This window comes from Parasteatoda tepidariorum, chromosome 10 (genome assembly GCF_982258835.1).
Source record: "Parasteatoda tepidariorum strain Cologne lab strain chromosome 10, Ptep-v5.0, whole genome shotgun sequence".
Lineage (NCBI taxonomy): Eukaryota > Metazoa > Arthropoda > Arachnida > Araneae > Theridiidae > Parasteatoda > Parasteatoda tepidariorum.
Window position 1 is genome coordinate 14,625,138 of NC_141764.1, and position 27,803 is coordinate 14,652,940.

A 27,803-nucleotide genomic window follows, 5' to 3' on the forward strand; every position below is an offset into this window, starting at 1 on the left:
TTTAGGAAACTTAGTCAATTTTTGGAAGTTTACAGAAATGTGCAAAAACCAGAATTTTTATTAAACCAGTAATCTACTGGAAAATCCAGTAGAGTTGGCAGCTATGTATATTTTATGGTTTCCTGGAAATTTGTTTGTAAAATATATTTTATAATTATCTTTAAAAAACATTAACAAAGGAAAAGTATGAAATAAAATTTTAGAATTTTTTTTAAACATTCTTAGGGCATATAAATTTTAAAATAAGTCAAAAAAATTTTTAACACTAGATATTGTCCAAGGAGGTCATTTTGCCTGCTTTTTCATTTATAAAAATGTACAAATAATAATGCATAAATTATTTTTTTTCCAAGTGAGGTAAATTTTTTTAATTGTTAATATTTACTAATAACTTGTTATATAACTGTAAATAATATTAAAAATAAATTAAATTTCTTTAGACATTATTCTTTCACAAGGCTGTCATTTTGACTGCTTTTGGGCAATAGGTTATATACTAAATTTCAGTCTTTCTAGTGTTGTCAATGGAGAATATGTTCAGTTGTAAAGAGAATTTTTATAAATGAACCATAGTACTTTTTGTACGATTTAATAGTATAAAAAAATTCATGCACTTTTTAAAATGGTTTTAAAAAATGTGTCCTGGACCCCCTTCAACAATTAAAATTTTTCTTCCTTTTTGTTTCAAAAGAAAAAAAAAAACTTTAAAAATGATATGTTAAAAATGACATATTCATAATACATTGTGAAAAGTATGGACAAAAGATAGAAACATTAGAATATCAGCTTTCTAAAAACTTATTGATCTCTAGCAATATGTCATCATCGGCAGCCATCGTCTCCTCCTCCCCCATATCCTCACATAGAAAGTTGTCTATATCGTCCATGGAGATACTTTTTTTGCTAGATGACCCATTTGGACATAGTTCACTTTGATTTGCAGTCTGTGTAATTGTATCGTGTTTTGTTTCAGAATTTTCTTTCGTACCATCCCCAAAGTGATTCGTAGAAGGTGAATCATTTTGCTTCGGTTGGTGCTCTGGACTGCTTACTTGTGTTCTGAAAAAAGGTATTACATTACTTATGCATATAGATCTTCATAAGCAATGGATAAAGATTTAATCACTTAAGAGATGGATTTTGAGTTAAATTTTTGATTTTCCTCTTGGTATTTTTACAGGGTGAGTAGCTAAATCTTTCAACAAAAAATAAGCCCATTTTAAGTACTCTTTAAGGACTATATATATTAACAAAATGCAAGATAATTTTCAAAGACTTTACATGATCATGATAAAATAACTAATTTCTGACTAAGAACTCTTTTCTCAATTATATTAGCCATTACAAAATGATTGAGAGCTTCATATGCTATGGACCGACTTTATGCCGAAATAGACTGTTGAATGAATTGCGAAAACGTTGAATAGAACAATGTGAAAAGCATACTTTTGCATAATACGTGGCAAAAATCGACATGCTAAAGAAAAAAATCTAATTTTCACAAAGGGAAAATTAAGCACTTTTTAAAAAACCCAATCAAAAAAGGCATCTTTAAGGGCTTTTAAAAAATAAGCACCTTTAAGCACTTTTTAAAAACACTACGCATCCTGTTGTCCTGATGAAAACCGATGATTCTAAAACAATTTTAATGTAAATTACGCAAAAATAAAGATATTTATCAAAATTCTAAAAACAGACAAATGTATATACTATTTAACTGCCATTCAAAAATTGCTGTATTTCTACTTTGTTCTGTTTTTGATATCACATCCACATAATCTGATAAGTAATAAGTTTTAAAAAATACGACTTAGAAAAACCAGCCATAGTTTTTTCCCAAAAAATTAAGATGCACTGATTATTATGTAGCATACACAAAATTAAACTGACTAACAAAAATAATTATTACTTTAACTCTAGGAATTAAACACATTATTCTTAACTTGAGATATTATTCTTAACGATCAGCCCACTGCAGGACTTAAAAACTATGGGGAAATAAATAGCAATAACTGCTAAAAATTTCATAGAATGATAGCATTTAAAAGTAAATACTCAAATGCACGATTCAAATTTTCCATATGATTTGAAATATATCAGGATATTCAAAATCCACGTGAAAATCAATATTAATAACTGCCGAAAATACAATCGAAACATATAAATAAACATAAAATTTCTGTAGAAAAGAAATTTTTTTTTAACTTTTCAAAAGAAAAATCTTTCTGCAGGAACTCTATAAAGTTCTGAGACAATGTCGCTTTGATTCTGCCACAGGGGCAAACAGTGTGTCCCATGATGAAGTGCTGTGTTTGCTAACATACATATTTTTACAATTTCGTTTCTAACTTTTCATTTAAATTGTTCATATTATTTTAGAAAACCATAAAGGTGAAAAAAAAGATGACTTTTTCCCCCTATAAACATTTTTAAAAAATAAGCAGCCATTTTGAGCATGATTTACAAATCAATATTTTAAGGAAAAACTGCTGTAAATTATTGTGATGGAGCAGTAACTAGGAAAGAAAACTCGTGTATTGCAGCTAAGCTATGATCTATAATGTATAATTTCCCTGAAGAAGTAGATAATGCTACTACTTAGTTATATTATTAACTTGTATCGTTGTAAATACCAGATAATTGCAATAGAAAGTGCCAGGGTTGTCACTCAAATCTTGAGAAAAAAATTTCCTGTACATATTATACACAATATACAATATAGTTATACACAATATAGTAAAAGGAAACAACTGTAAATTATTGTGATGGAACAGTAACTAGGAAAGAAAACTCGTGTATTGCAGCTAAGCTATGATCTATAATGTATAATTTCCCTGAAGAAGTAGATAATGCTACTACTTAGTTATATTATTAACTTGTATTGTTGTAAATACCAGATAATTGCAATAGAAAGTGCAAGGGTTGTCACTCAAATCTTGAGAAAAAAATTTCCTGTGTTTTCCCGGTACATATTGTACACAATATACAATATAGTTATACACAATATAGTAAAAGGAAACAACAATCACTGTGCTCTCATGTGAACTATATTGGTCTAACTACACTATTTATTAGCTGCTGGAAAAACTTAAGGTACAGCTGAACATAATTAAATTTAAAAATTAACAAAAGTAAATATATTATGGCAAAAACTTTCTGAAAAAAAGTTTATTTTGGAAATGTTTGCAAAACAGCAAGACTGAAGGCATGTGTACAGCTGCATTCTACAAGCCTGCAATTCAGATAAAAGAGCACTATAAAAGCCTTATTTGCAGTTAATAACTTTTAATTTCAAATTTTAATTCAAGATCAATGTACCACAATAAATATATATGGGTGTTTCTTTGATAACATGACAATTAGGAAGAACAAATAATAAATTTTTTTTTGTATACTTATTTCGTTACATTTATTAATATCTTACAGACAGCAGTGTAGTTTATTGACATAAGCTCAAGAAAAAAAAAAATAAAATAGAAATTCACTAAATTTTGAATGCCAGGAAAATGACATATTAGCTTAGAAGTTAAGAAAACAGTCATTTTAAGTTAATAGTAAGTAACTCAACTTAAGAAACTCGAAAAGACAAAATTGAAAAGTTAATTTTAACTTTTTATGTAAATAAATTCCAAAAGTAATAATTATGAACAATTTGAATAAACAGTTTCTTCTCGGATTCTCGTTTATTTTTCTTGATTGTTTTTAGGCCCCATGTTTTAAAATAATTTTATAATAATTTGCATCGGAAATTCTTTTTTTATATCATTTAAATTTAAAATATTTCAAATAATTTTATTTTACAACTTTATCACATTCTTTAATGTATACACCCATGTAGAGTTTTTAAGACTATGACAGAATTAAACAGTACATTGATGTGCTTAGCTTATCCTTTATAGCGTTATCTTTGTGTTAGATGGACCATGAATTGTTTAAATTCTTAACTTATAAAACTTAACTTTAATTTAACATTTTGGCCTAAGATGTTTACTTTCCACTAAAAACAACAGGATTTCTTGAAATAACTCAGGTAAATCTATGTAGTTTATGTTATTAATGATTTCTAGAAGATAGGAAATCTTTTTTTTAGATTTTTAAAAATTTTTTAGAAATTAAAAAAAAGAAGATTTAATGGAGATGGTTACTACAACATAATTTGTTTAATTAGGTCGAACTAATTTTTATAACTACCATAGCATTCCTAGGCTGGAGATTTATTAATAGGCTCATAGGCGGCGATTGCTTAATTAGAAAACCAGAATGAGAGATTTAAATTGTAGATGATATAATATTAAAATAAAATCATTTCATTTTAAAAGAAGAAATTAACAGAATTGAAATTTAAGGTGCCTATGAAAGTTTTTTCCAAATGAAATTAATTACCATACTATCACAGACAAATTAAACAATGGCCAGAAAAATGAACATTAAATAAGTTTCCAGCATCAATGAAAATTTCTCCATTTGTTATTTTTTTATTTTATTTTATATCAGTCTTTGAACAGCTGACCCAATTTTGGGTTTGACTACTAATGTTCAACTCCGTAGCCTCGTAATTTTGAACCAATCCAGAAGACAAGGAAACTTCTAGATCAGTACCCCCAGAGGAATCGATTTGTTATGGGAACATGGAGGACTTTATGACTAGACAGATTTAATGTGCATCAGTCACCATTTACTACATGGGGAGTCTTTGGCCAGCGGGGATCGAACCCATAAAATTTTGGACATGGGCCCAGTGCCCTACCAACCAGACTATCCCATTGTAAATATGAGGTGGTGCATAATTTTTAGATGGATTTCTGCTAAAGAGAATCTAGTTATAAGCTGCAAGTCAACAAATACCATGGGCATAGTTGCGAACACATCTCAATACACAACTAGAAATTTCAAAAAGACCCACTAATATTTCAGACAAAAGTTTCATGAATTAATTTAAATTAGCAGATGCAGAAATTTATTTTCTTGTGGGGGAAAAAACTTTATATTTTAAAATCGCCCCCTCAGAAATTAGATGCCAAGAAAAGAATGAATCTTTACTGAGATGTATCAACAATAAAACAGTGAAAGTTAGCGAGAAAAATATCAGTTAACTATGTAAAATTCTGTGGTGTAATAAGAGGCTTATCTTTTAATTAAAAGCATAGTAGCATGACTTTTAAAAACTTCTTTTTTTTCCTCCTAAATATTAATTGCATAGTTGAAATGCATGTGGGAGTTTATAAGGCATTAAGTTCATACAAATTTAAGCTGGAGTTTTTAGGTTTAGAACAGGAAATTTATTATTCTAATCATTTAACATCCATGGATTTTTTCATAAGATTGCAGGGTGACCACAAACACTCAGAAGAAAAAATCGAAACTGATTTTTATCAAATTTCCTTGATAATTGTCATCGTTGGCATAAACTTTATTATTACTTCTTCAGTTATGCCAGATTGTAGTACATACAATATAAGATACTTATACTTGCCATCAAAATTAATAGAAATATTATTTTTTTTAAAAAATTATTACAAGAACAATTTTTAGGTACCTCAAACTCAATTTAATTACTTTAAAACTTTTGGGATATTTAACTTCCCCAATTTTTTCAGACTGATTTTTCTGTTCTGAGGTCACCCTATTTTATTTGAACACAGTCGCCACAAGTTTTCAGGAGAAAACAAAATTCTCCCAATTTTCCAGGCTGATTTTATTACATTTTTCTGACATTTGTAAAGAGTGACATAAATTTATTAATTTTTCAGTTACGCCTTATTTTCACACATAAACTGTGTAACAAAACAGTTATATTTGCATTCGAAGTTAAAAATAAGCAACGAATATATGTTTTTAAATATTAGACTTTTAGGTACTTTAAATTAATATAATTTCCCTCTTAGGATATTTAATTAAATTTCTTGACATTTCCCTGATTTTCAAGATTGATAAACTTCTCCAACCCTCTTCTATGACCACCCTTTTGTATCATTATACTTCAGCACATAAAGAATGGAAAGTATAATAATTTTAAAATGTAATTTAAGTTTCAAGAATTAAAATTAGGGCCTTTGGGAGTTTTTGACAGAAAGTCATTTTAGGGTTCACTAAAGTCACATTTGAATTTAGAGTTTATTCAGGTACTTTGTTAAAATAAATAGTGAATGAAAATATAGTTTTGATCAAAATTATGATTTGATATATTGGATTCTTAACTGCTCATGTGAACTAAGTACACTATGCAAATGAAAAAAAAATAATTACTTGTTTTGTTCATCTCTTTTCATCATTTTGTTATTTTTCTCTTCATCAGATGTAGAAATCTTCCTTTTAACTGAGAAGAGAAAATATTTATCTTAACACACTGGTTAAATTGAAAAATACAAATTATAAGCGATTTATGAGGCATATTATATGGGTTTATTCATTCTTATGTATAGTGAAAAGGCAAACAAAATTACAGTATCAGCTGATGAAAAAAAATATATAAAGAATATATATTGATAGATGAAGAATATATATCGAAAATAATTACATATTCCTCCCTGTTCGCACTTTCCAAGTCATCATTGCATAGAAAAAAGAAAAAGATTTCAATAACCATGAAATTCATGGCAATTACGGAAAAATGATTCATGATAAAAACCACATGCATTTGTAATGAATTTTAAAAAATCAGAGCATCAAAAGGGGTGAAACATACATTGGAGAATAATGTTGCGTTAAATAATTTCATATTCAAAACTAACGAGACTTTAAAAAGTATGCGAAAATCGGTGGAATCACGCGAAAGTAACAACTGCCAAAAATGTATTGAAAAAAAATGATAGAATTATAGCGTTTAATAGTGAATACTCAGGAGCATGATTCGAATTTTCTGAATCGTAATTTTTTAAATCATGGTGAAAATTAACACCAACAGCTGTCAAAAAAGTAAAAAAAAAATTACTGAAACATCGCATGGTTTTTATGGTAAAAAGAATTTCTCAAATGTATAATTCAAATTTTGCTTATCGTGATAATATCCAATTTTTAAATCCATGAGAAAAATCAATCGTATAACTTGAAAAAAAAGAAAAAACATTGAAAATTGACTACGGAAATCACAATTCTAAATTACCACGTTGTAAAATCATATAAGATATTAATTCTATCTAATTGCAGTCAAATAAAAAAGATGGCAAATATATCACATTAATTAAACAATTCTTTTGCTACAAATCAGAATTTTCAACATAGTTGGTACTTTTTAAAATACAAGTTTAAAAAAAAATGAGAGAAAACACAATTGTTTTAGTGAACAACGTTCTTTTTAAAATACAAGTTTAAAAAAAAATGAGAGAAAACACAATTTTTTTAGTGAACAATGTTCAAAATGTTTGCCATTTTGGAACTACTTTTTAGATTATCGATTTTATTCTTTCGTGTTTGCCTCAGTAATTTATTGTTTTAAGCCAAAGTTATTTGGAAATTTTTTTCAGTATTTTGTTCTCGAAGCTTATCGGAAGTGTACAAAATCTGCGCAAAAAAAGTCGTTTCAGCGTTTGATTGAAAACTTATCGAAAAAATAAAGAGGAGAGGGTACTGGTAAGGGTGAAATAAATGCCTCAGTGACGAGATTTCGTATAAAAATAACAAAATTTAAATTTACGGAACTCCGAGAGAATTTTGCTGCAATATAAATTATTGATTCGCGGAACACTGCAAATAAGCGGAAGAATCACATGCCTATTATTAATTTTAATTTTTAACCTCTCATGGAAAGCTAGAATTTTTCTTAATAATAAGCAAGATTTTGTATTCCTACTTTTTTATAAAATTTTTTTAACTTTTAGAAATTTTTTTTTAAACTTTTTCAAAAAGTTTTTTTTTTGTTGAAAACAATATATTTAGTAACAATTTTTCTTCTCTTTAAAATATTTTTTTCATGTTTTTTTTTTGTATTTTTAACTTATTTTATGAGCTCTATGTATTTACAGCTTATATGCAGTAAATAAGACGCATTATTTTTTCTTAATTTCCTTCCTTAATCTCTTTTCTTTGTCTCTTTGTGCACATATTAGGATGAAACTTATGTGTAATTCCAGATTGGTCACAAATTTCTTTGACCGAACGAAGATTAACCATGATAAAGTGATCATAATTGAAGAGTTAAAAATAAAGAATGAAACCTTTAAGTAAACTTTCAGGATCTTTACAATGTAAGCCAGTATTTTCATCCTGCAAAGGAACAAATCAGTGGACAGTCAGAAAGTGCAACACAATGCAAATTTCTATTTATAAAATAAGAATTTCTATAATATGAATCAACATAATGTGAAAAGAAGCACAAAGTTTAACCATTTTATTTCAATGCATTAATATTTTTAAATCATTTAACGCAGTTTAAATGAAAAATGCAAAAGTAAGTAAGCAAAGTAAGTAGTAACTATTAAGAGGACGCCATACTGCAGAAGAAAATTTCCTCACAAATTCTCTTTCTTCTTCATTACTCATTTAAAATTTTAACAGTAGAAAAAGTGACTTCAGACAAACCTAGAGTACAGTGTTTTCACTACAGAGCGAGAACGCGAGAATCTCACATACTTTTTTCTTTTCTCGCAATAAAAAATGATAAACGCGAGAAGTTTGCGCACTCTATTAATCAATTTCAAAATGCACAAATTTTGGAAAAAATTTCGTCTTTTGCCATTTTGAATAAAATCCGCTTCACATTTCTTCCTTGATCTTTCATTATTTTGAACATCGGTCCTCGTTATCTAGCCTCCCTATTTACCAGTATTGTTCAGAACCGGCGCGAACAGCAGAACACCCCCCCGAACCACGGAACCCTTTCAGAGCACATTTCTCTGCAACCACGTGTTCACCGTAGGTAAGGTTTCTTCATGTAAGACGTTTAAATTTTTTGTGCATGAATGTAAGATGAACAAATACCTTGTTAAGACGACATCTTCTACTCCGTAGCGGACAAATGAAAATGAAACAAATGTCAGTAGAAACAATCAAAACAAAACAAATACGGATATTTTTTCAACCAAATAAATATAATAGCTGCTGAAGAAGTAGATATAGAACATTTTCCATATGATGATGCAGCAAAAATATTCAATTAGAAGATTTTTAAAACGTATTATAATTAAAGAAATAATTTTTTTCCAAATCTATTCGTGTTTTTTTATTTTGTAGAAATCTCACTTAAGTTTTTGAAATCTCACCCTGTTTTTGAGAAAGGGTGAGAAATTCTCTCCCATTTTTTTTCTGTAATGAAGACACTGGAGTAAGTCGTGAAGTTTCAAATACTGAAAAGAAAATTTCAAAATAACAAAATGAAAATAAATTATGAGATAACTTAGGATTACGCAACGGAGAAGTCGTCTTCTAATAATTGTTTGCATTTTAATATTATAAAGTATTTTTTTCAGCACTTTAAACTTCATGACTTACTCTAGGTTTACCTGAACTTACTTTTTCAGGGTGTGAAGCCATATCTTTCAACAAAAATAAGCACCTTTTAAGTATTTTTTAAGCCCTCAAAAAATATTTTTAAGCACTATATACATTAACAAAATGCAAAATAATTTTCAAAGACTTTACATGATCATGATAAAATAACTAGTTTCTGACAAAGAACTCTTTCTTTGATTTTATTAACCATTATAAAATGATCAAGAGATTTTTCGGTTCGATATCAAAGGCTGGAAAATGAAGAATGAAATTGAGAATATCTTGCAAAATGCAGCAGAGTTGCATACGAGAGTGAAATAGTCTCACCGAACTCAGCTCAGTAGACGCACACACAGACTCGCAAGTATTTAATCAAACATGTAAAATGATTGGCGCTTTCATACGCTATGGACCGACGGTACGTTAAAATTGATTATGATTGAATCAATCGGGAAAACGTTGAATAGAACAATGTGAAAAGCATGCTTTTGCATATTATGTGGCGAAAATCGACATGGCAAAGAAAAAAAAATCGAATTTTCGAAAAAGGAGAATTAAGAACTTTTTAAAAACTCCCAATGAAAAAAGCCCCTATAAGGGTTTTTAAAAAATGAAAATCGAAAACAAACACCTTTAAGCACTTTTTTAAAAATGCTAAGCACTATGTTTTTCTTTCTTTTAAATTAATAATGAAGGAGAAAGAGAATTTGCGACGAAAATTTTTCTTCCACGGTAAGGCATCCTCTTAAGCAATATTTAAAGTATGATGAAAATAAAAATTTCATTAACAAGCACATTTAAACAATAATTTAAAACTGTTAAATTTTTTTTTTAAAGAAATTAAATTTTAAAATAAACTTTGTGGTTGACATGACATGTTAAGTTCAAGAGTAGAATGCTTAAGGTTCAACAGCAGTAAAAAAAGGAAATTTTGGAAAATAACTTACTGTTTCCATATTTGCTCTGGTTGACAGGTTTTCTTCCATGCCTGTAAAAATTGCCAGAACCAGATAAGTCTAAAACACATATATGCACATAACAATGCTCTTGAAAATAGAAAAATATAATATTATAGTGCAAATAGAAATTTTGATTTACAATAAAATATTCAAATTGATACCCTGAAATTTTTTAAAAATATTGTGTGATGAAAAAAAAATAATTTAATCATGAAAATAAATATTTACGTGAAAAATATTGTTCAAGATTGTGAAAGTTTATGAATAGAGAAAAAAAACCTTGATAAAAACAGAATTGAGCAATTTTCTAACATAAAAAAAATTAACAAGCAGTAGACTTTCTCCTAATACTTTAACCCTCTTTTTCAAAGCCAAGGAAAATAAAAAAAAACAATAGTTTAAGTGCCTTACACAAGAAGCAATGCAATGATTCTAAACTATATATATAATCTTGTGGTTAAGAATCTAGGCTTTAGAACAGACAAACAACTTAAATATTTTAAAAGTTATGAAAAAAATTCTTAAAATCGCCAATTTGGCGAAATTTTTTCACCTAGCCAAAAATTATCAAAATCACTGTCTTATTCTCAGTTTTTACAAATTTTTATGAGTCCAGTTAATACAGAATTGGAGTAAGTTTCTAAATATAAAAAAATTAGAACACAAACGCTTTTCATTTTCACAAAACTGTAGCTTTTCTCCATATCGACGTTTTGCATTATTTTCAAAATAAGCGCAGACAGCGCTAGCTTTAGATAAGCTAAACTTAACCTAACAGACATGAGTAACAGTATCAAACTCATAGCATTTATATAAAAAAAAAATTATAATATTCACAAATAAGCTTAATTTAATTAGGAAAAAACGAACCCAAAAATCAAATAAATGTAAAAGATTCGGATTATTTATTTTATATAACTAAGGTAAATTGTTACCTTTTCTTAAAAAAATGATTGGGCTTTAACAGCATATAATTATTTAAATTGTAAAAAAAAAATAAACTTATGCGTAAGACATGTGTTCTTTATTTGCAATTCACACTTTTTTTAATAACAGCAAGGTAGAGGTTCCACTACAAATAAAAATTATTTATGACTGGTAAATTTCTATATATTTTCCCCCATATATTCAAAAACAATTTTGCAATCGCAAAATTTTTGGCTAAATATTGTATCCAAATTTCAAAATCCATAAAAACCATTGCTTATACTTCAATTTCAGCTTGAATTTAATAAAAATCATGCATTTAACAGTACTAATACTAAAAGATATTTTAATTATCAGGACATTTCTAACTGGGTCATACAGAAAAAAGTTTCACAGAGAAAAAATGGCTCATAAAAAAATAAAGGTTTGTTAGAATAAATTTACAATAGTGTTTAAGATAATGTTTGAATATAGATTTCCTGTAAAGTTTATTGACGGATAGCCTTGTCGTTTCATTTCTAAAAACTCAGCAGGAAACAAAATCATTTTGATATGGCATAAGTGACCGGTTAAGAATACCACATAGCACTAACTGACCAAACATGTGCTACCTTTTTGTAGAGGACAGCTAGCTGGCAAAAAAGCTACTCTTTTCCATAGATTGCAACAAGAGCGGAGTTTGCATGAGAACTTGCTTTTTTATTTGAGAAACTGCAGTTTTTCCTAGAGTGGAATTTCTGAAGGTACCACTAAATGGTAGTAAATTTAGCCTGGACAGACCCCTGATCATAAAAGTAAATTTTTTACCTATGTCATTTAGAAATAACAATTAATTGGGAGAATATGCATTATGATTTTTTTTTCCAAGTATGCATGTACCTCAAAATGAAATAAAATTATTAGATTTTTTTTTTTTAAACTAAGAATATTACCTTCATTGACAGTTCCACCACCTGAATCCAAAGATTTACGGTTAATTTTCAGTTTTCTGGACGTTTCTGAAGGCTCCTTTTTAATTAAAGATGTATTTAGTTGATTTTGACAACTTCTAGTTTCATTTTCATTACTTGGTGCTTCTTTTTTTATCATTTTCTCCTTTCGAATTTCATCCAATGTTTTGATTTTAAATCCTAAAGTATCTGAAAAAAATATAAAAAAATAAAACATAAATTATATTAGTTTTGAGAAAATGGATAAAAGGATCAATTTCAAAGAAAACATTACACGTACTATAAATATATTATTATTTTAAGCTACTTTTTGTCTCTGTTTCACTTTCAATGTCTCTTATTTATAGTTTAAAGCGTATAGTTATATTAAGTTGCTAAAATTAATCTCGGAGGTCTACGCATGTGAGCTTAATCGCAAATCAGCTAGGCGAATTTGAAACTTTGACAGTTCTATCAATTTAAGTAAGTTTTCTAAAATCCAGAAATTTCGGAAATCCGGATCACCTGAACTGTCAGGTTTTTCGAGATTGCACTGTATAAAATATATGATCGAATACTACCTACATCAATTTTGTTTGAAGATAATTTTTCAGTTTACAATAGAACCTTCATTATCCAAAGTAGGAACATGATTTACTCAAGGTTGCCACTCAAATCTGGAAAAAAACTCTCTGTACATATAATACAGTAAGAGGAAACACAACAATTACTGTGCTCTTTTGTGAGCTATATTGGGCTAACTATACTAGTTTTAATTGCTAGAATAATTTAAGAGAAAAAAAGGAACAGCAGAACATAATTAAATAATGCTATAGTAAATGAAATAGTTTAGTATAGCTGAAATATCATCCTTAAACATCCTATAGATTATGCTTTGAGTGGTCACCATTTTTTAAAAGACAAAAATAAGGAACAAAATTCCCTGTATTTTCACAGTTTGCAAAGAAAAAAACCAAAATTTTAGCATTTTAGGTGATTGATTTTTAAATTTCCTGTATTTTCCAGGTTTTCCCTGTGGAGTGGCAACCCTGTTACTTTGTATGGCTCGTAATTAATGGTTGCCATTGTCCTGGACTACCAAAATTTGACTAGGAGCAGTGAAAAATTGCGAATAAGTGCTTTCTTGTTCCAGAAATCAATGTAAAGGGATGCTGCATTTATTTAGTTTTTTTACTTTCAGTTTCATGTTTTTGTCTGTGTTATTGCCACAAAATAGCATATTCATTATAATTGTGAACTTAACACATTCTTTGTATTGCAATTATTCATTTAAATTTACTCATTTACTTTTGTTTAACGAGAAAACTTATAGTGAGACGTGTACAGACCAGAGAAAATGTATATGAAATTGTTAGATCATTTACTCCCTAGTCAACAAAGTAGTGGCTAAATGTTCCTAATTTTTATCACTGACATTATGACATAATTTGTCATTATGTAAGTTTGGTTTCTTTTCTGGCACTGATGTTAGCCATAGTAAAAGCTTTTATCATTAATAGCATTTCATAGTTTACAGTTTTTTTTCCTCAATAATTTAACTTAATACATAATTAAATAACTTAAAAAATAAAAATAAATAATTAGAAAGAAAAATGAGTTTAATTTAAAATTTTAAGACAGTTTCTCATACATTAAAATAAATTAGAAACAATTTGAAGGAAACATACCATTTGCTGGATTGATTTCTCTCTTTATTGAAACAATTTTATTTGGTATTTCAAACACTGAAAACAAAATTAATCAACATTTACAATCGATATTCTAAGAATGATATGAAATTTTCAAAGTAACAAAAGTATTTATTGTGTTAGGAAAATTTCAATTTGAAAATATAAAAATTTTAAATTTTATTTATTTTCTATTTGTAGCAATAAAGCATTGAGTGTGTCTGTGGGCTCAGTGCTATATAATTATATGTACAAGGCACAGATTTAAAAAAAAATCAGCACATATTAAAACCTTGAATTTGATGATTGAATTTTCACAACACACGACATTTTCCTAATGGTTAAAAAAAACTAACTAGAAATATACTAATTAACTTGTACAGAGTAACACAGGAATGATATTCTACAAATTCTGATTAACATGAAGAAAACAATCCCCAATTAATTTCAGCTTATAGCTGCAGTTTTCAAACTTTAAATTTAGCAAAAGATAAAAATATATCCCTAAAAGATTGTACAAACATTCAAAAAATGATTTCATTAATTGTGAATACATTTTAACACACACAATTAATTATGAATACATTTTAATAAACACAACAAAAAATATAAACATTTTATCAAACATACCTCTTGCAACTGGCGGTTCTTTTGATTGGACTAAAAGCGTTCTTAAATCACCTAAAAAGAATAATTGCTTTAAAGAAATGAAAACACTAATGTAAAAAGCAAAACAGAAAATAATGAAACTTATTGGTACGGGTTACGAATGTTAAAGGTTTACTCTGAAATTGTAATTTTATTTACTGCCTTTATCCAAAGTGTACCAAAACTAGAGCATAATAACAATGATAAAAAGTAACTTAACTGTTTTTTATTTAAAAAAAATCTAATCAATTTTGAGTATCAAAACACTAACAATTTAGAGTTTGAACATATAAATCCAATATTGTATTTAAAATTATTAAGTTTAACACTTAGGCATAAAGAAATCCTATTAATGTTGTACTCAAATTTAAAGTCTTTGGGCTTCAAAAAGTGAATTCATGCTTATTTCTAAAAGCTGGCCCACCTAATTACTCTAAAGGTAACAAAACTGAAGAAGTATGACCTTGAATCAAAAGATCGAGCTCAAAGCAAAATTTAAGACACCAGACAAAAGTTAAAGTAATAATAACCAAACATCTAAGAAACAACATAAGAGATAACCAATTGATTAACCAAAAAATAATCATGCTCATAACGAGGCTGGAAGAGAATTGGAAACAAATAAACTTAAAATAGATCTCAGATGAAAATAAGGACCCAAAGTCAAGTACCTATGATTTTACAAATCAAACAATCTCAATTTTAATATCATTTTATAAACAGTTGAATTTCACTTTGCCACTTTTATGACTTGCTGATTTATTAGGGATCCTTTGATTCCAAAATCATGTTTAAGCTTCCCCTCCCCCCAAATGGCAGAGGGTTGACGGTACAACAGTAAGAGCCGTGATGGTTCAGGGGAGAGATGGCTCTTGATTTTCTCTCAAGATCAAAACACTTCTCCATTCTTCAAAAGTACATGATGGTCTAAGAATTCAAATATTTTTGCATCTTCAAAATAAAAAGTTTCAGGTATAAAAGGGACTTGTCAAACAGAAGATATGAAAGGGACATGTTATACTGGTTCTAAATCAATTATACAAAAAAGGAATTACAGATTACGTAATTTCAGATAGGTAAGTGACAATAAATCTATTGTTCCTTTAAATTTGATAATATTCTTCTAAAATATTGATTTGATATTTTCTACATGTTGAGTACAAAAAGATCAAAATTGTAATTAAATGCAATTTATTGCATTTATTATTTTTTTTTGCAAAAAATTCCAAAGTAACAAAAAAAATTTGGTTAATGTTGAGATTCATAATATCTATATAAAGAATTTTCGTTATTGCGTAGTGATTTCTTCGGTCTCCAGGAATTTGCTAAAACGGAATTCCATCGTAATACCAAGACTTGCGAATCAAGTCTTTAAATAATCACTTTATGGCACGCTCTAGTAGTGACGATTTCATCTCAAGTACACAATGTGTTTTAAAATGCTAGAGCTTAAATCCCCGAGCAAAAGATGCAATATATTATATCTGCTATTTCAGAGAAACTGTTTGCAAATATCAGCATTTTTAAAAATTCTCCATAAAAGTATCTTTTTTTAAAAAAGTTACTTATTGCCCTGTTAAAAAAAAAAAAAAAAAAAAAAGAGAGAGAGAGAGAGAGAGCAAATAGCCGCCTTCTGGCAGTCCTGAATGTTGTTCAATTTAGTTAAAGTAAACTTAAAAATACAATAAAATTATTTTTTTTTTCTTTCAAAAAATAAACGTGACTACTTCTTATTTCAGCAACTTAAGAAATTAAATTTTTCTAGAAAAAGCATTAAAAATTTTGCATAACTTTTACCTTAGTTATGATATAAGTGTAAAAATAATTTAAGCCTATTAATAATAATTTAAAGGTTTATTCAAAGTCAGTTTTTAGAAGTTTAGTTACAATATTTTTAGAAGTTTAAAGTATATAAAAACATGTCTTTTCCTTTAAAAAAAAGAAAATCTTAATTAAGAATGTTTAGGTTTTGGTTTAAACTAGAAAAGTAAAAAAGTTTTGGGAGATAGATAAAATAATCAATAATAATTTTTTTTTAACAAATAAGAATTTTTTAAACTATAATGTTTTTTAAAATTTTATAATACTAAAAAAAAAATCTAAAAATGTAAATAGAAAAAATTGTAAAATGTAATGTATAATGTCTTAAGAATTATGAAACAAGAGTTGAATAAGACTATTAAGGACCACTAATACTATATATATATATATAATTTAATAATATAGTAGCTAATATATATAATGGTAGCTAATATATATACTAATATATATATAATTTAAAAACTTCTCAAGATTTTAAACTTTTAAAAGTTTCTAGGAAGGCAGTGGAGACCCTTTGCTATAAATATTCTATAACAAAGCCAAGGAATGAGCATGAACATTTTATAATTAAGCAAAAGATGAGGAAAATGTAATTCTTACTAGTTTTTTTTACTGATGCTTGAGGAATTTCTTTTATTTGAACAGCATCTGAAAATATATATAAAAAAATAATATGATTTATTTCAAATTATATTATTATAGCTATTTAACATGCTGTTTTAAATATTTTTTAATTTTCTTTATCCAATACACACCTCGTGGACTTTCAGTCTGAAGCAAAAGGAATTCTGAAGAGGCTAAAAATGTAACATACAAGATTCAAGTAACACATTATTCCTCTTGCTTACATTTGTAAATATCAATCAATCACTATCAATTAAAATCAATTATCAATCAATTAAATACCAATCTACATACAGAGATGATTCTCCAAAACATTTCAAATCACGCATAGACGTTTTCATATCACTAATACAAAAAAAACTAAGAAATCTTTTTTAAAAAAAATCATACTTTAGGTGTCTCCTTTATTTTCAAAAAATTGTATTAATTTTTGTACCAAGAAAGTCTAGGTTTTTGCATCAATTTGTATGAGATAAATTTAGGGGTTTTGGCCCCCTCATATTTTATAGATAACAGGGCACAATTTTTCAATAAACATTTTTGGTATACTTGAAAAGATAATTTCTGTACATAAAAATCAATAGATTTTTTTGTCTTAATTCTAAAAAAAAAAAGGAAAGAAAAAAATGACTATTTCAAGAAAGCTTTAACGTCTTGGCAGGAACTGCTATCAATCTTTGGGGATACAGAGGCTAAGTACATCCCTATGTTGACCAATAAGAAAATTCTTTAAAAAAAAACAGTGGAGAGCAAAAAAGAACAGCGTGTGAAGGAGGAGAGAAGGGACAACGTCTCCCATGAGAGAATAATTTGAGCACACTCATGGAGTTGAGCTCGTCTGAAGAATTTAATTTAAGGTCATCCAAACACGAGACACACAGAATTACTTCCGAGCACAAAACATACAAGTCCACACAGAAGTCCGAGCTATGCATCAAATGAAGGTCTAATTTTGCAGTCTCATCGTTTGGTCTTTGATGCCTAAACAAGAAAATTTGTCATCTGTATAATTTTTCTCGAGCTTATTAAAAATATTTATGACAGGAGATTAATTATTAAATATTTTTAATAGTCTACAAATACAATATTTTGAGCAGTTATGTCTTTGTTAACGGAATTCTAATTTTCAGATGTCTTTTTTTAAAGCACAATATGCTTTTTCCCCAAAATTAATCTCTTCTTTTTTTTATTTTCTGAAATTTGAAATTCTAAAGAAGTTACGAAACTCATACAGAGTTATGTACAAAACTTCAAACTTATTTCAAGTAAATAATATATTTCAGAAACTATTCATCCTATTTCTATATTTTTTTTTTATATAGAAATTTAGGTACTTTACAAAGCAGCATAGACATTTTTTATATCCCTAATTTCTAGCTTCTTATAAAAAAGAATTAAAATTTTGAAGAAAAAAAAATTTACAAGTAACATTGTTGAGAATTAGATGCTCAACAGTTTTTGGACAAATCAGTGGAAAGTGTTTAAAATATGTCTTCCTAAAAAATGCAATTACAATTTGATATTGTTCCACCAAGAATTTGCTATTAAAAAAAATTATATTAGATAATTGTAGACAAAATCTGAACAATAAGATTTAATTATAAAAATATATATTTTTTAAAAGGAATTGGAAATATGATAGAAACAATTTAAATTTAGTTTGAACCTACCTGCAATTTTAATCATTACTTACTTGGAAATAAATTTCGTTGGCCATTTATATTAATCCTTTATTTTAAGTACATGAAGGAAATAAAAACTGTGCAGAAGGAAATATACTTATTCTATGATGAATCGTTTCCTGGGTTTGTAGTAGGATTTTTCTGAACAGTTCATTTTTTTTTAAACCAAATTTTAAATTTCCAAACAATTAGTTGTAATATTCCAGGGAAATTTTCCCTAACAAGTGGGAATAATGTTTAATTTATCAATTAAAAAACTGAATCTATAAAGGAAATGACGATTTTATCCATGACTACAATCTACCAATTTTATGAAATATTGTAGCATTTTTAACAAGTTTGCAACAAAACTTATGCCTGTGAAATAATATTCCTTTTAAAACAGAAAAATTTTTTCAACCAAAGCATTTTTTTCATGTTGTTATTTCAATCAGTTTTAAAAATACGCTTTTTAAACTTTTGAATAGTCTGGTTTCTAATTCCTTAACCTTTTCAAACCTTACGGGACATACGTGACTCTAGTAAACTGTTGAGTTAAATAGATCCAATTTTAACATTAGATTTGCATTCTTTTTAACAGCCCTCCTTCCAATTGGATGTTTGCCAGGATTTGTAAAACTGTCATGATGGCATAGCTTGAGGAAGAAATTAACAGAAATTTTTTCCCCCAATGCATAACTATTTTTAATACTTATTTCATCATAATTACTTTTTTCGGTACATAAAAGACTGCCATTTTTTATCTGATAAATTACTTTCTTTACAACACATGAGATAATATATATGTTGAAAAAAAAATACACATTCTTCCTTTTTTTGCACTTTGCAAGTCAACATTGCTTAAAAAATATATTTTAAAAAGTGTGAAATTCACAGAAATAGCTGAAGAAAGTTTTATGTTAAAACCAGGTGAGTATTAATGCTCAAACCACGTGAATCAGACATGTCAAGAAAGGGTTGGCTATATTCAACTCACATGGTTTTAACATAGAAAGTTTTATGTTAAGACCATGTGAGTATTAATGCCGAAATCACATGAATCAGACATGTTAAGAAAGTGTTGGCTAAATTCAACTCACATGGTTTTAACATAGAAAGTTTTATGTTAAAACCATGTCAGTATTAATGCCGAAAGCACATGAATCAGACATGTCAAGAAAGGGTTGGCTAAATTCAACTACCACGAAACTTTTGAGATTCATATTGTAAAAAAAAAATAATAATGCTGCATTAAAAATATTGAGATTTTTAAAAGTATGCGAAAATCAGCTGTGATAACCCTGCAAAACTCTATGTGCGATTCAAGCTTTGAAGGTTGTAATAATATCATAATTTTAAAAACCATGAGAAAATCAAAACACGAATTTATGACAGTATTTAGCATGTTGAAAAGTGCAAACTGAAATATGTGAATTATGAAAGGCCTGTAAAGCCTCTCTATAAAGCCTTATGAATATATGGTTTACTTTGAAAACAACATTTGAAGAAACTTATGACTAATTTAAAAAACAAACAATTATTTATTGATTTTAAGAGGCTAAGAAAAGCTTAATATAAGATGTCTTTGCATAACGATTTAAACTTTTTTTACAATAAACTTAAGTTGTAAAATCATACTAAAAAATTTATAAATCCTTTTAAAAAAATACTTACGTGGGTAAATTTGGTCTTCATCTAAAACTCGTTTCTTCTTATAATCTTCTAATGTGGGAACTTCATAATCTGTAACACATTATTTGAAATAAATTGGGAGCATTTTTGATGTAAGTATGCAAAGAATGGTCAATTTAAAAAAAACTTATTTGCGTTATTGATTTTTTTTTAAAAATAGAAAGCATTTGTACAGAATTTTTGAATGTAACTTTCACATTTATTTATTTTTTAGTTAAATAGCAATTTCTCAAATAATTGACAAAAAATAGAGTAACTTATGTACATCTTTATAACTTTTAACAAAATAAATAATGAAAACACATATACATTTTTTTACTGAAATATTTCTCATGATAATCGTATCAAAATATTTTAAAAATTTGTTAAATTATAAATATTTAAAATGCATTCATCGATAAGACAGGGCAAATTAGAATATAAAAAGTATTAAAAAGACGCAGACATGTTAGAATAGGCTCTCAACAATAAAAATAGCCCATTTTCTTCCTTTAAAACGTGTTCCTTCTGATGGTGGCAGTCACAGCTGTAAGACTTAAAATATTGTAATTTGCATTCCTCACATTATTTTCTGTGTTATATTCCAGCACAATGATAGGCCCTCATTTCTTCATAGATTTGCTGCATTGTTTAAAAAGAATTCATACATAATTTTAAAAATAAATTAATTAATAATAAATAAAATAACCACGTGAAAATTTTGAATCCTTACTTTTACATAATTAAATTTGCTTACACTCAAAACTTAACTACAGTGATTCATAAAAAAATATGTTTTTATTAAACAAAAATTTTAAAATTTAGGTTAAACAGAATATTTTTTTTCAAAAAATTATCTCAAATAAAATATATGTGGCTTATTAATTTTAAAAACATACCTGTCTTATAAATATTTGCAGACTCTTTATGAATCTTTTCCAATCGAATCTGTTCCAATGATTTTATTTCAAAATCTAAAGCCATTTCTGAACTTTTTGCTAAATTGGAATACAAAAGTAAATTTAAGATAAAAAAAATTTTATGTTCTCATAACTAACTTCCTTGTTGCATACATTAATTTCAAGAAGAGAACTTCTGAAATTTAAACAAAACTGATAAACTTTATATGAATTTTAAAAGAAACAAACATTATACAGTCAATTCCTGATTTCAACCTATCTTAAAAGCTTGACTTTATCCAAGCCTCAAAAGTTTGACTTCCAAGCATCATAGTCAGCAAAAATATATCAGGACAATATTTTTTTAAAAAAAATCAGGACAGTAATTGGAACAGTTTATAGATGTGGGATAGATACCAGACTATAGATGTGGGATAGATACCAGACTATAGATGTGGGTTGGATAAATACTCAGTCAGTAGGCATAATTTTTTGACATTTTCAAAGCATATAATGGAGATTGGCCCTAAATTATAATTCTGAGAATAAAATAATTATCTTAAACTTTCAAAAATGTCAGGTCCAGAAGAAATATTTCAAAACTCTATAAATACCAAATAGAGGAGCTACATTGTTACATTAAAAAGGTAATGTAAAGAGGTTTGCATAGTTTTATCAATATAGGTATTAAGTTCAAGGTTTTTCAAGAAGAAGACAGTTGTATGAACTGGAAGAGATTTGAAATTAGCTCAGAGAATAAGTTTAAAATTCATGAAATTTATTGAAACTTAAGTTTTAAAACAAGTTATGTTCATTAATACTAATTTTGTAAATTTAACATAGTTGCTTAAACTAAAACGAATTTCATATCTGAATTTAAAAAGAAATTTTATAATAAAACAATTTCATTTAATCAAAAATAAGTTTAAAAAAAACATGTAATTAGATTAAATTTATTAAATGCTGCAGAAAGCTTCTGCAAAATGAAAAAGATTTTGCCGTTATGAAAGTAGTATTTCCAGTATATAGACTTAAAAACGTGAGAATAAAACAGAACAAATTTTCCTGTTTTTTAAAAAATTTTTTTTCTTTTACAGCACTAGATTTTTTTTCACGTGCTTTATTTGCCAGACTTAAATCTAATTGATATTTAATTAAGTCCATATCAGACACAGGGATATGTACTAAACCTCATAAGACTTGAACATTCCTAAAAATATCTTGAAGCTCTGCAGGATGCTTGAAAATGTTTATGCAATGTGTTGTTGATTGAAATGTTGATGCAATGTGTTGTTGACTGACATGCTGATGTAATGAAGTTAACGTTGATGTAATATGTTTCAAGCTCTGCACGATGACTAAAAGTTTCAACTTAGAAATATTTGTTAATATGACACCGACAGAAATGTTTTCAAGTTTATTTGTAGGGTGGTTGTGATATTCCAAGAAAAATTAAAAACCAGAGCATGAATGTGGCCTATTTATTCTTTGCCAACCTGTACATTAAAGAAACCTCATACTGCAAAAAAGCACTTGTTGAACACCAATAATAAATGATTAATCTTGCTAATAATATAACAAAAATACTTACCTGAAAATTTAGATAGTAAATTACTTCCTCTAATATTTCCAGATTTTACGTCATTTGATTTTACAGGAGTACTTGAAATAGATTCAGCATCTGATTCTAAAAATAAAGTAAAAGATGTCATGTAATTTTCATAACAGTAATAAAATTCTTAAATGCAGGCAAGCCAGAGAAAAAAAAAGAAAAGAAAAAAAGCTAAACCTTAGAAAAGAATTATAAAAATTACAAATTAAACTATATTAAGAATAATAAGTTTTTACAATTTTTAAACAAAATCTTAAATAAAAATTAGTTTCTTTAATAAAAGTTTGAGTTAATTAACTTCAAAATATACTATTCTTTTGATGGTTGCTAAAAAATGCTATATCTAATAAAAAATTCTACATACTATATATAGGAATAGTTTCTTACTAAAAGTAGACATAGAATTACTGGGAGAAGAAATTATCTAAAAAAAATTTTTCTCAGAGTTTTCTTTTGAACAAAGGAGAGAAAAATAATTATTTTAAATTGTTTTTTCACTTATAATAGTCAAGAGTTATAAAAATTTAGAAACAAAATATGAGGTAGAATAGATATGATACTTCAATAACATTTCTATAATTTGTGGATGATCCCACAGGTCAACATTTTAAATTTTTATAAATTAAAAAAAAAAAAGAGTTTAAAATAAAATTCTCATGGATCTGTCTAGGTCCTTTTGTGTGGCACCTATTTTGTGAAAATTTAGACATTATTTGTGAAATTTAGACATTATTGTGTTATTTGTAAAAATTATATTAAAAAGTCAACACAAAAATAGGGTAAGGTAAGAAAATATGTTCAAAAATTATCACAACAAATAAAAATCATTTATGACTGGTAGATTTGTATATACTTTTCCTCATATATTTAAAAATAATTTTGCTATTGTAAAATTTGGGTCTTAAAATTGGATCAAAATTTAAAAATCCATACAAATCATTGTCTATAGTTAAATTTCAACTTGAATTTAATAAAAACAAGCATTTAACAGTACAAGCACTAAAAGTTATTTTGATTAAGAGAACATCTTGGACTTGGTCATACAAAAAAAAAAAATTCCACAGAGAAAAAAATGTTTCATAAAAAAAATAAAGATCTGTTAGAATAACTTTACAATAGTGTTTAAGATAATGTTCGTATGTTTAGAATAATGTTTGAATTTCAACTTCCTGTACAGTTTATAGAGGAAGAGCCTTGTTGCTTCATTTTAAAAAAACTCAGCGAAAAAAAGCTCGCTTTCATATAGTGTAAGCAACCAGTAAGGCTTACCACATTGCACAATTTGACCAAACATGTGCTATTTTTTCGTAAAAGGCAGCTGGTGGTAAAGCTCTTCCTTTCCATAGATTGAAACGAGAACAGGGTGTGCATGAGAACTTGCTTTCTTAAAAATATTTTGTGAAACTGAAGTTTAACCTAAAGTTGAATTTGTGAAGGTACCGCCAAACGTTAGTAAATTTATTTTGGACAGACCCCTGAATCTGATGAAGTGGAATTCTACGAATCCAGGAGAAACTGGAAATTTGAATTCTATGAATCAAAGGAAATATGGAACATCTGTTAAATAAGTAAAAAATAGTGAAAACAAACCTTCATTTTCATCAAAGCTGACAACGAAAGGTTCCAAAGAACTTCGAACAACCTCTTCTTTCTCTATTTTTATGGAAGGATCTTCAGTTTCAATGTTCTCAATTTTGGCAATGGGTGTAGATGAATTGAGAACGGGTGAGGATACTGGTAATATTACTAAAAAAGAATGATTAAAAATAAATCAGAAGATGGGAAAAATGCATCTGATTTTGTTTTGATTTCCAACTAGAGTTTGGCAAAAATATAATTGCTTACAATTATTAATTACTTGCAAGTATGATTAAAACAAATCATAATTTTGATAACAATTGTAATTGTTATTACAATAATCAATTATTGAATTAAATTTCTCAAAATTCTGATTACAACTGTAATGATTACAAGTAATTAAAAGATATGATTACAAGTAAACAAAGTATCATATATTTAGATTACTTTAAATCATATATTTTAATTACTTGTAGGGTAAACCAACCAGTGAAGGAACACTACCCAGTGAAGGAACATTTCATATGTATTGATTAAAAATAAGAATTTGAAAGTTTTTCTTTAGATTTATTGGTAACAATAGTTTACTGCCAAACAATAGGAAGTCATCTAGCAATGTTTTGGATTACCTGGTCAAATAGACTTCTCTGGAAAATTTTTTGAATTTGTTATTATCTCTGCAACACCTTGTTTCGGTGAAAAAATTATAAGGTGAGTGTTTGTATTTATATGTTTGAAGTTATAGTTTTATTTTTCTCTCTGTGAAAAAGAGAATTCAAAATATAGTTATTGAAGTTATGTTTTATTCTTTTTTAGTGTTCCTTTACTGTTTTTTTTTCTAAGTTAATCAAAATAAAAGATAAACTTTAATTTTCTTGTACCTTCAGTGATGTTCTGCATCAAAAGTATGTTAAAAATATGAAAAACAACTTCTAACCAGTGAGGGAACAGTTCCTTTAATGCTCCTTTAACAGCTCCTCATAATGTTCCTTTACTGGGCATAGATTTCCCAGTGAATGAACAGTATGTGTTAATATGTTGACACTTTAATTTTTAATTAATGATTATAAAAAAAAGTTAACATTTTCCAAGTATTTATATGTTCTAATTTCAAGAATAGGCTTGTTTTTAAATATTTGTATGGCTTATAAACTCATAAAGAGCATTAAAAATAATCAAAATTAAGAGTTCCTTTACTGGGTGTTCATTCACTGGTAAGAGCTGTTCCTTCACTTGGTCCTCTTACTACTTGTTATTTGAACCTCCAAGACTTTAAAACAATATTACGAAAGTTCTCTGCAATTTTTTTTTACACAATTTGCAATTAGTAACAAATATGTTGGCACTGTCATTTAACTAAAATTACGAATTTTGAAATTAATATGATTTTTTAAAAGGCAAGCGAAGCTTAAGTGTTCCTTCACTGGTTAACTTACCCAACTCATGAATACATGTAATGAAAAATCTTGATTACTTGTAATCACGATTATAAAAATTTATGATATAGTAGTAAATATCTATCGTCAATTACAGCTGTAATCAGTTTTTTCTTAATCAAAAATTTCATACATAATACAGAAAACTCACAGTTATCCATCATTGGATTAACGAAATTATCATGCATTGGATTTTTTTAGGAAAATAACTTTTTCAAAATATTTTTGGAAAGTTTATATACCATTAAAAAATTTTAATGAAAATAAATAGAAATAAAATTTTGATAAATTCATTTTATTTAACACAATTTTTAAATAAACAAGCATATGTAATAAAAACAATAAAAATCAAAATATATTGAAAAAGTAATAATTCATTGAAGGTCTCACTTGCAAACTTAAAGAATTCAAACTAATAAATACACAAATTGACATACAATGTTTTTTTAACAAGGAAAAATTTTGCAAAGCAACAAATTTTTTAATAACGAAAGATTTGTTAGGATTTTTTTAGACCAAAGGTTGCCTGAATTTCCCCCAAAACCTCATTTGCTTGATTGGACACATTCTGCCCCCTTGTATACAAGTAATAAAAAATATTGAGAATCAAAAAAATTTTTTTTACAAGTTAAGATCAGACAATTATTGGGGACCACTTTAGTTTTATTTAATATAATATATCTGCCTAAATTGAGGCATATAAGAATTAAAATTAATATTTAGATTGATAATAACTAACAACTCATAGTTGTTGTCTGCTATATAAACTGAATAGTTATAAAATAGCAAATAATATTGATCTTAAAGTATTAAGAGTGCCATGCTCTTAGAAAAGTCAATTAATAGTCTCCATAATTTTGGCTATATTTTTTTAACATTATATATATTGTAAATCATAATTATAATAGTATTTAATGAAAGTATTGTGCATGACTTATTGACAGAGTTGATCAGTTCGGACTTCTCACGTCTAAATCCAAGGCCTAAATATGACAGATACACACATAAATATATCTACAAATTAAACTCTCGAGTCAAAATAATTTCCATCCACTCATAAATAATATATTCATGTTTCAATATAAATCATCTGAAGAAAAATCTTATGCTTAAATTTAAAAAATAAATAAAAAATCTTCATTAATTGACAATTTTGAAGAAAGGGATGGATGGCAAAATTAAGGACTATTTAATAAAATTTTTTTTTTTCTTCAAAAAGTGAAAAAAATCCTAAAATATTAATTTTTCCAGGTTTCCCCTAAGGTGTATGAACCTTGTATTAAGTAAAAGATTGCAAAGAAATTATTATGTCAAATTTATAAGGTATATCAGGGCGTGTAGCCACATTTTTCAACAAATAAAACCACCTTTTAAGTACTTTTTAATGACTCAACACTTTCCAAAGAAAAGATGAAGAAAAAATCATAATTAGGATCTGTGCAGTTATAATTTTTTTTTGATCGTTTTAAGTTCTTAATTTATAAACATTAAATCAATAAAATTCAAAAACATTTTCAAAAACTTTACAAAATCATGATAAAAAACTAGTTTCTGATAAAAGTTGCAGAGAAAATTGTGAAAATCATGCATTTTTTTGTAACTCAGATCGACAAGGCAAAGAAAAAATCTCTTTTTCAAAGATAGAAAATTAAGCACTTTTTACAATCACTGAATATTTACAAAACGCAAATAAAAAATAAGCACTTTTTAAAAACCCTGTATATAAATAAGAAGACTAGAAAATCAAACAGTTTAATTTATCTTTAAAATTATTCAGATTCAATTCCATTATTCAGAAAAGAAATTGTCAATAAAGTTAATATAGTGTCAGATTAATGTGATAGCCGTAATTTTTTGAATAATTAACATTTAATTTTTGAATTTTTTATTCCTTTCTTTTTTTTACAAATTTATAAGAAATTAC

The 27,803-nt window shown here is 27.1% G+C and overlaps 1 protein-coding gene across 14 annotated transcripts in view; it reads right to left on the reverse strand.

The window, feature by feature from the left end:
- Positions 1-666: 666 nt before the first annotated feature.
- LOC107439393 (uncharacterized) overlaps positions 667-27,803 on the reverse strand; it is a 53,669-nt gene continuing 26,532 nt past the window's right edge. For 9 of the 14 annotated variants that reach the window (XM_071184390.2, XM_071184389.2, XM_021145448.4 and 6 more), the window contains 13 exons: positions 24,456-24,611; positions 22,845-22,940; positions 21,254-21,352; positions 20,358-20,426; positions 17,154-17,195; positions 16,999-17,046; positions 14,560-14,610; positions 13,930-13,986; positions 12,245-12,451; positions 10,374-10,414; positions 8,154-8,202; positions 6,247-6,316; positions 667-1,059 (listed from right to left, as the gene is read on the reverse strand). In XM_071184390.2, the coding sequence (XP_071040491.2) occupies positions 783-1,059; positions 6,247-6,316; positions 8,154-8,202; positions 10,374-10,414; positions 12,245-12,451; positions 13,930-13,986; positions 14,560-14,610; positions 16,999-17,046; positions 17,154-17,195; positions 20,358-20,426; positions 21,254-21,352; positions 22,845-22,940; positions 24,456-24,611 (1,262 nt within the window). In that variant the 3' untranslated portion in view covers positions 667-782. The remainder of the gene's footprint in view (positions 1,060-6,246; positions 6,317-8,153; positions 8,203-10,373; positions 10,415-12,244; positions 12,452-13,929; positions 13,987-14,559; positions 14,611-16,998; positions 17,047-17,153; positions 17,196-20,357; positions 20,427-21,253; positions 21,353-22,844; positions 22,941-24,455; positions 24,612-27,803) is intronic. The other 5 variants (XM_071184392.2, XM_071184393.2, XM_021145449.4 and 2 more) reach the window with 1 other exon arrangement.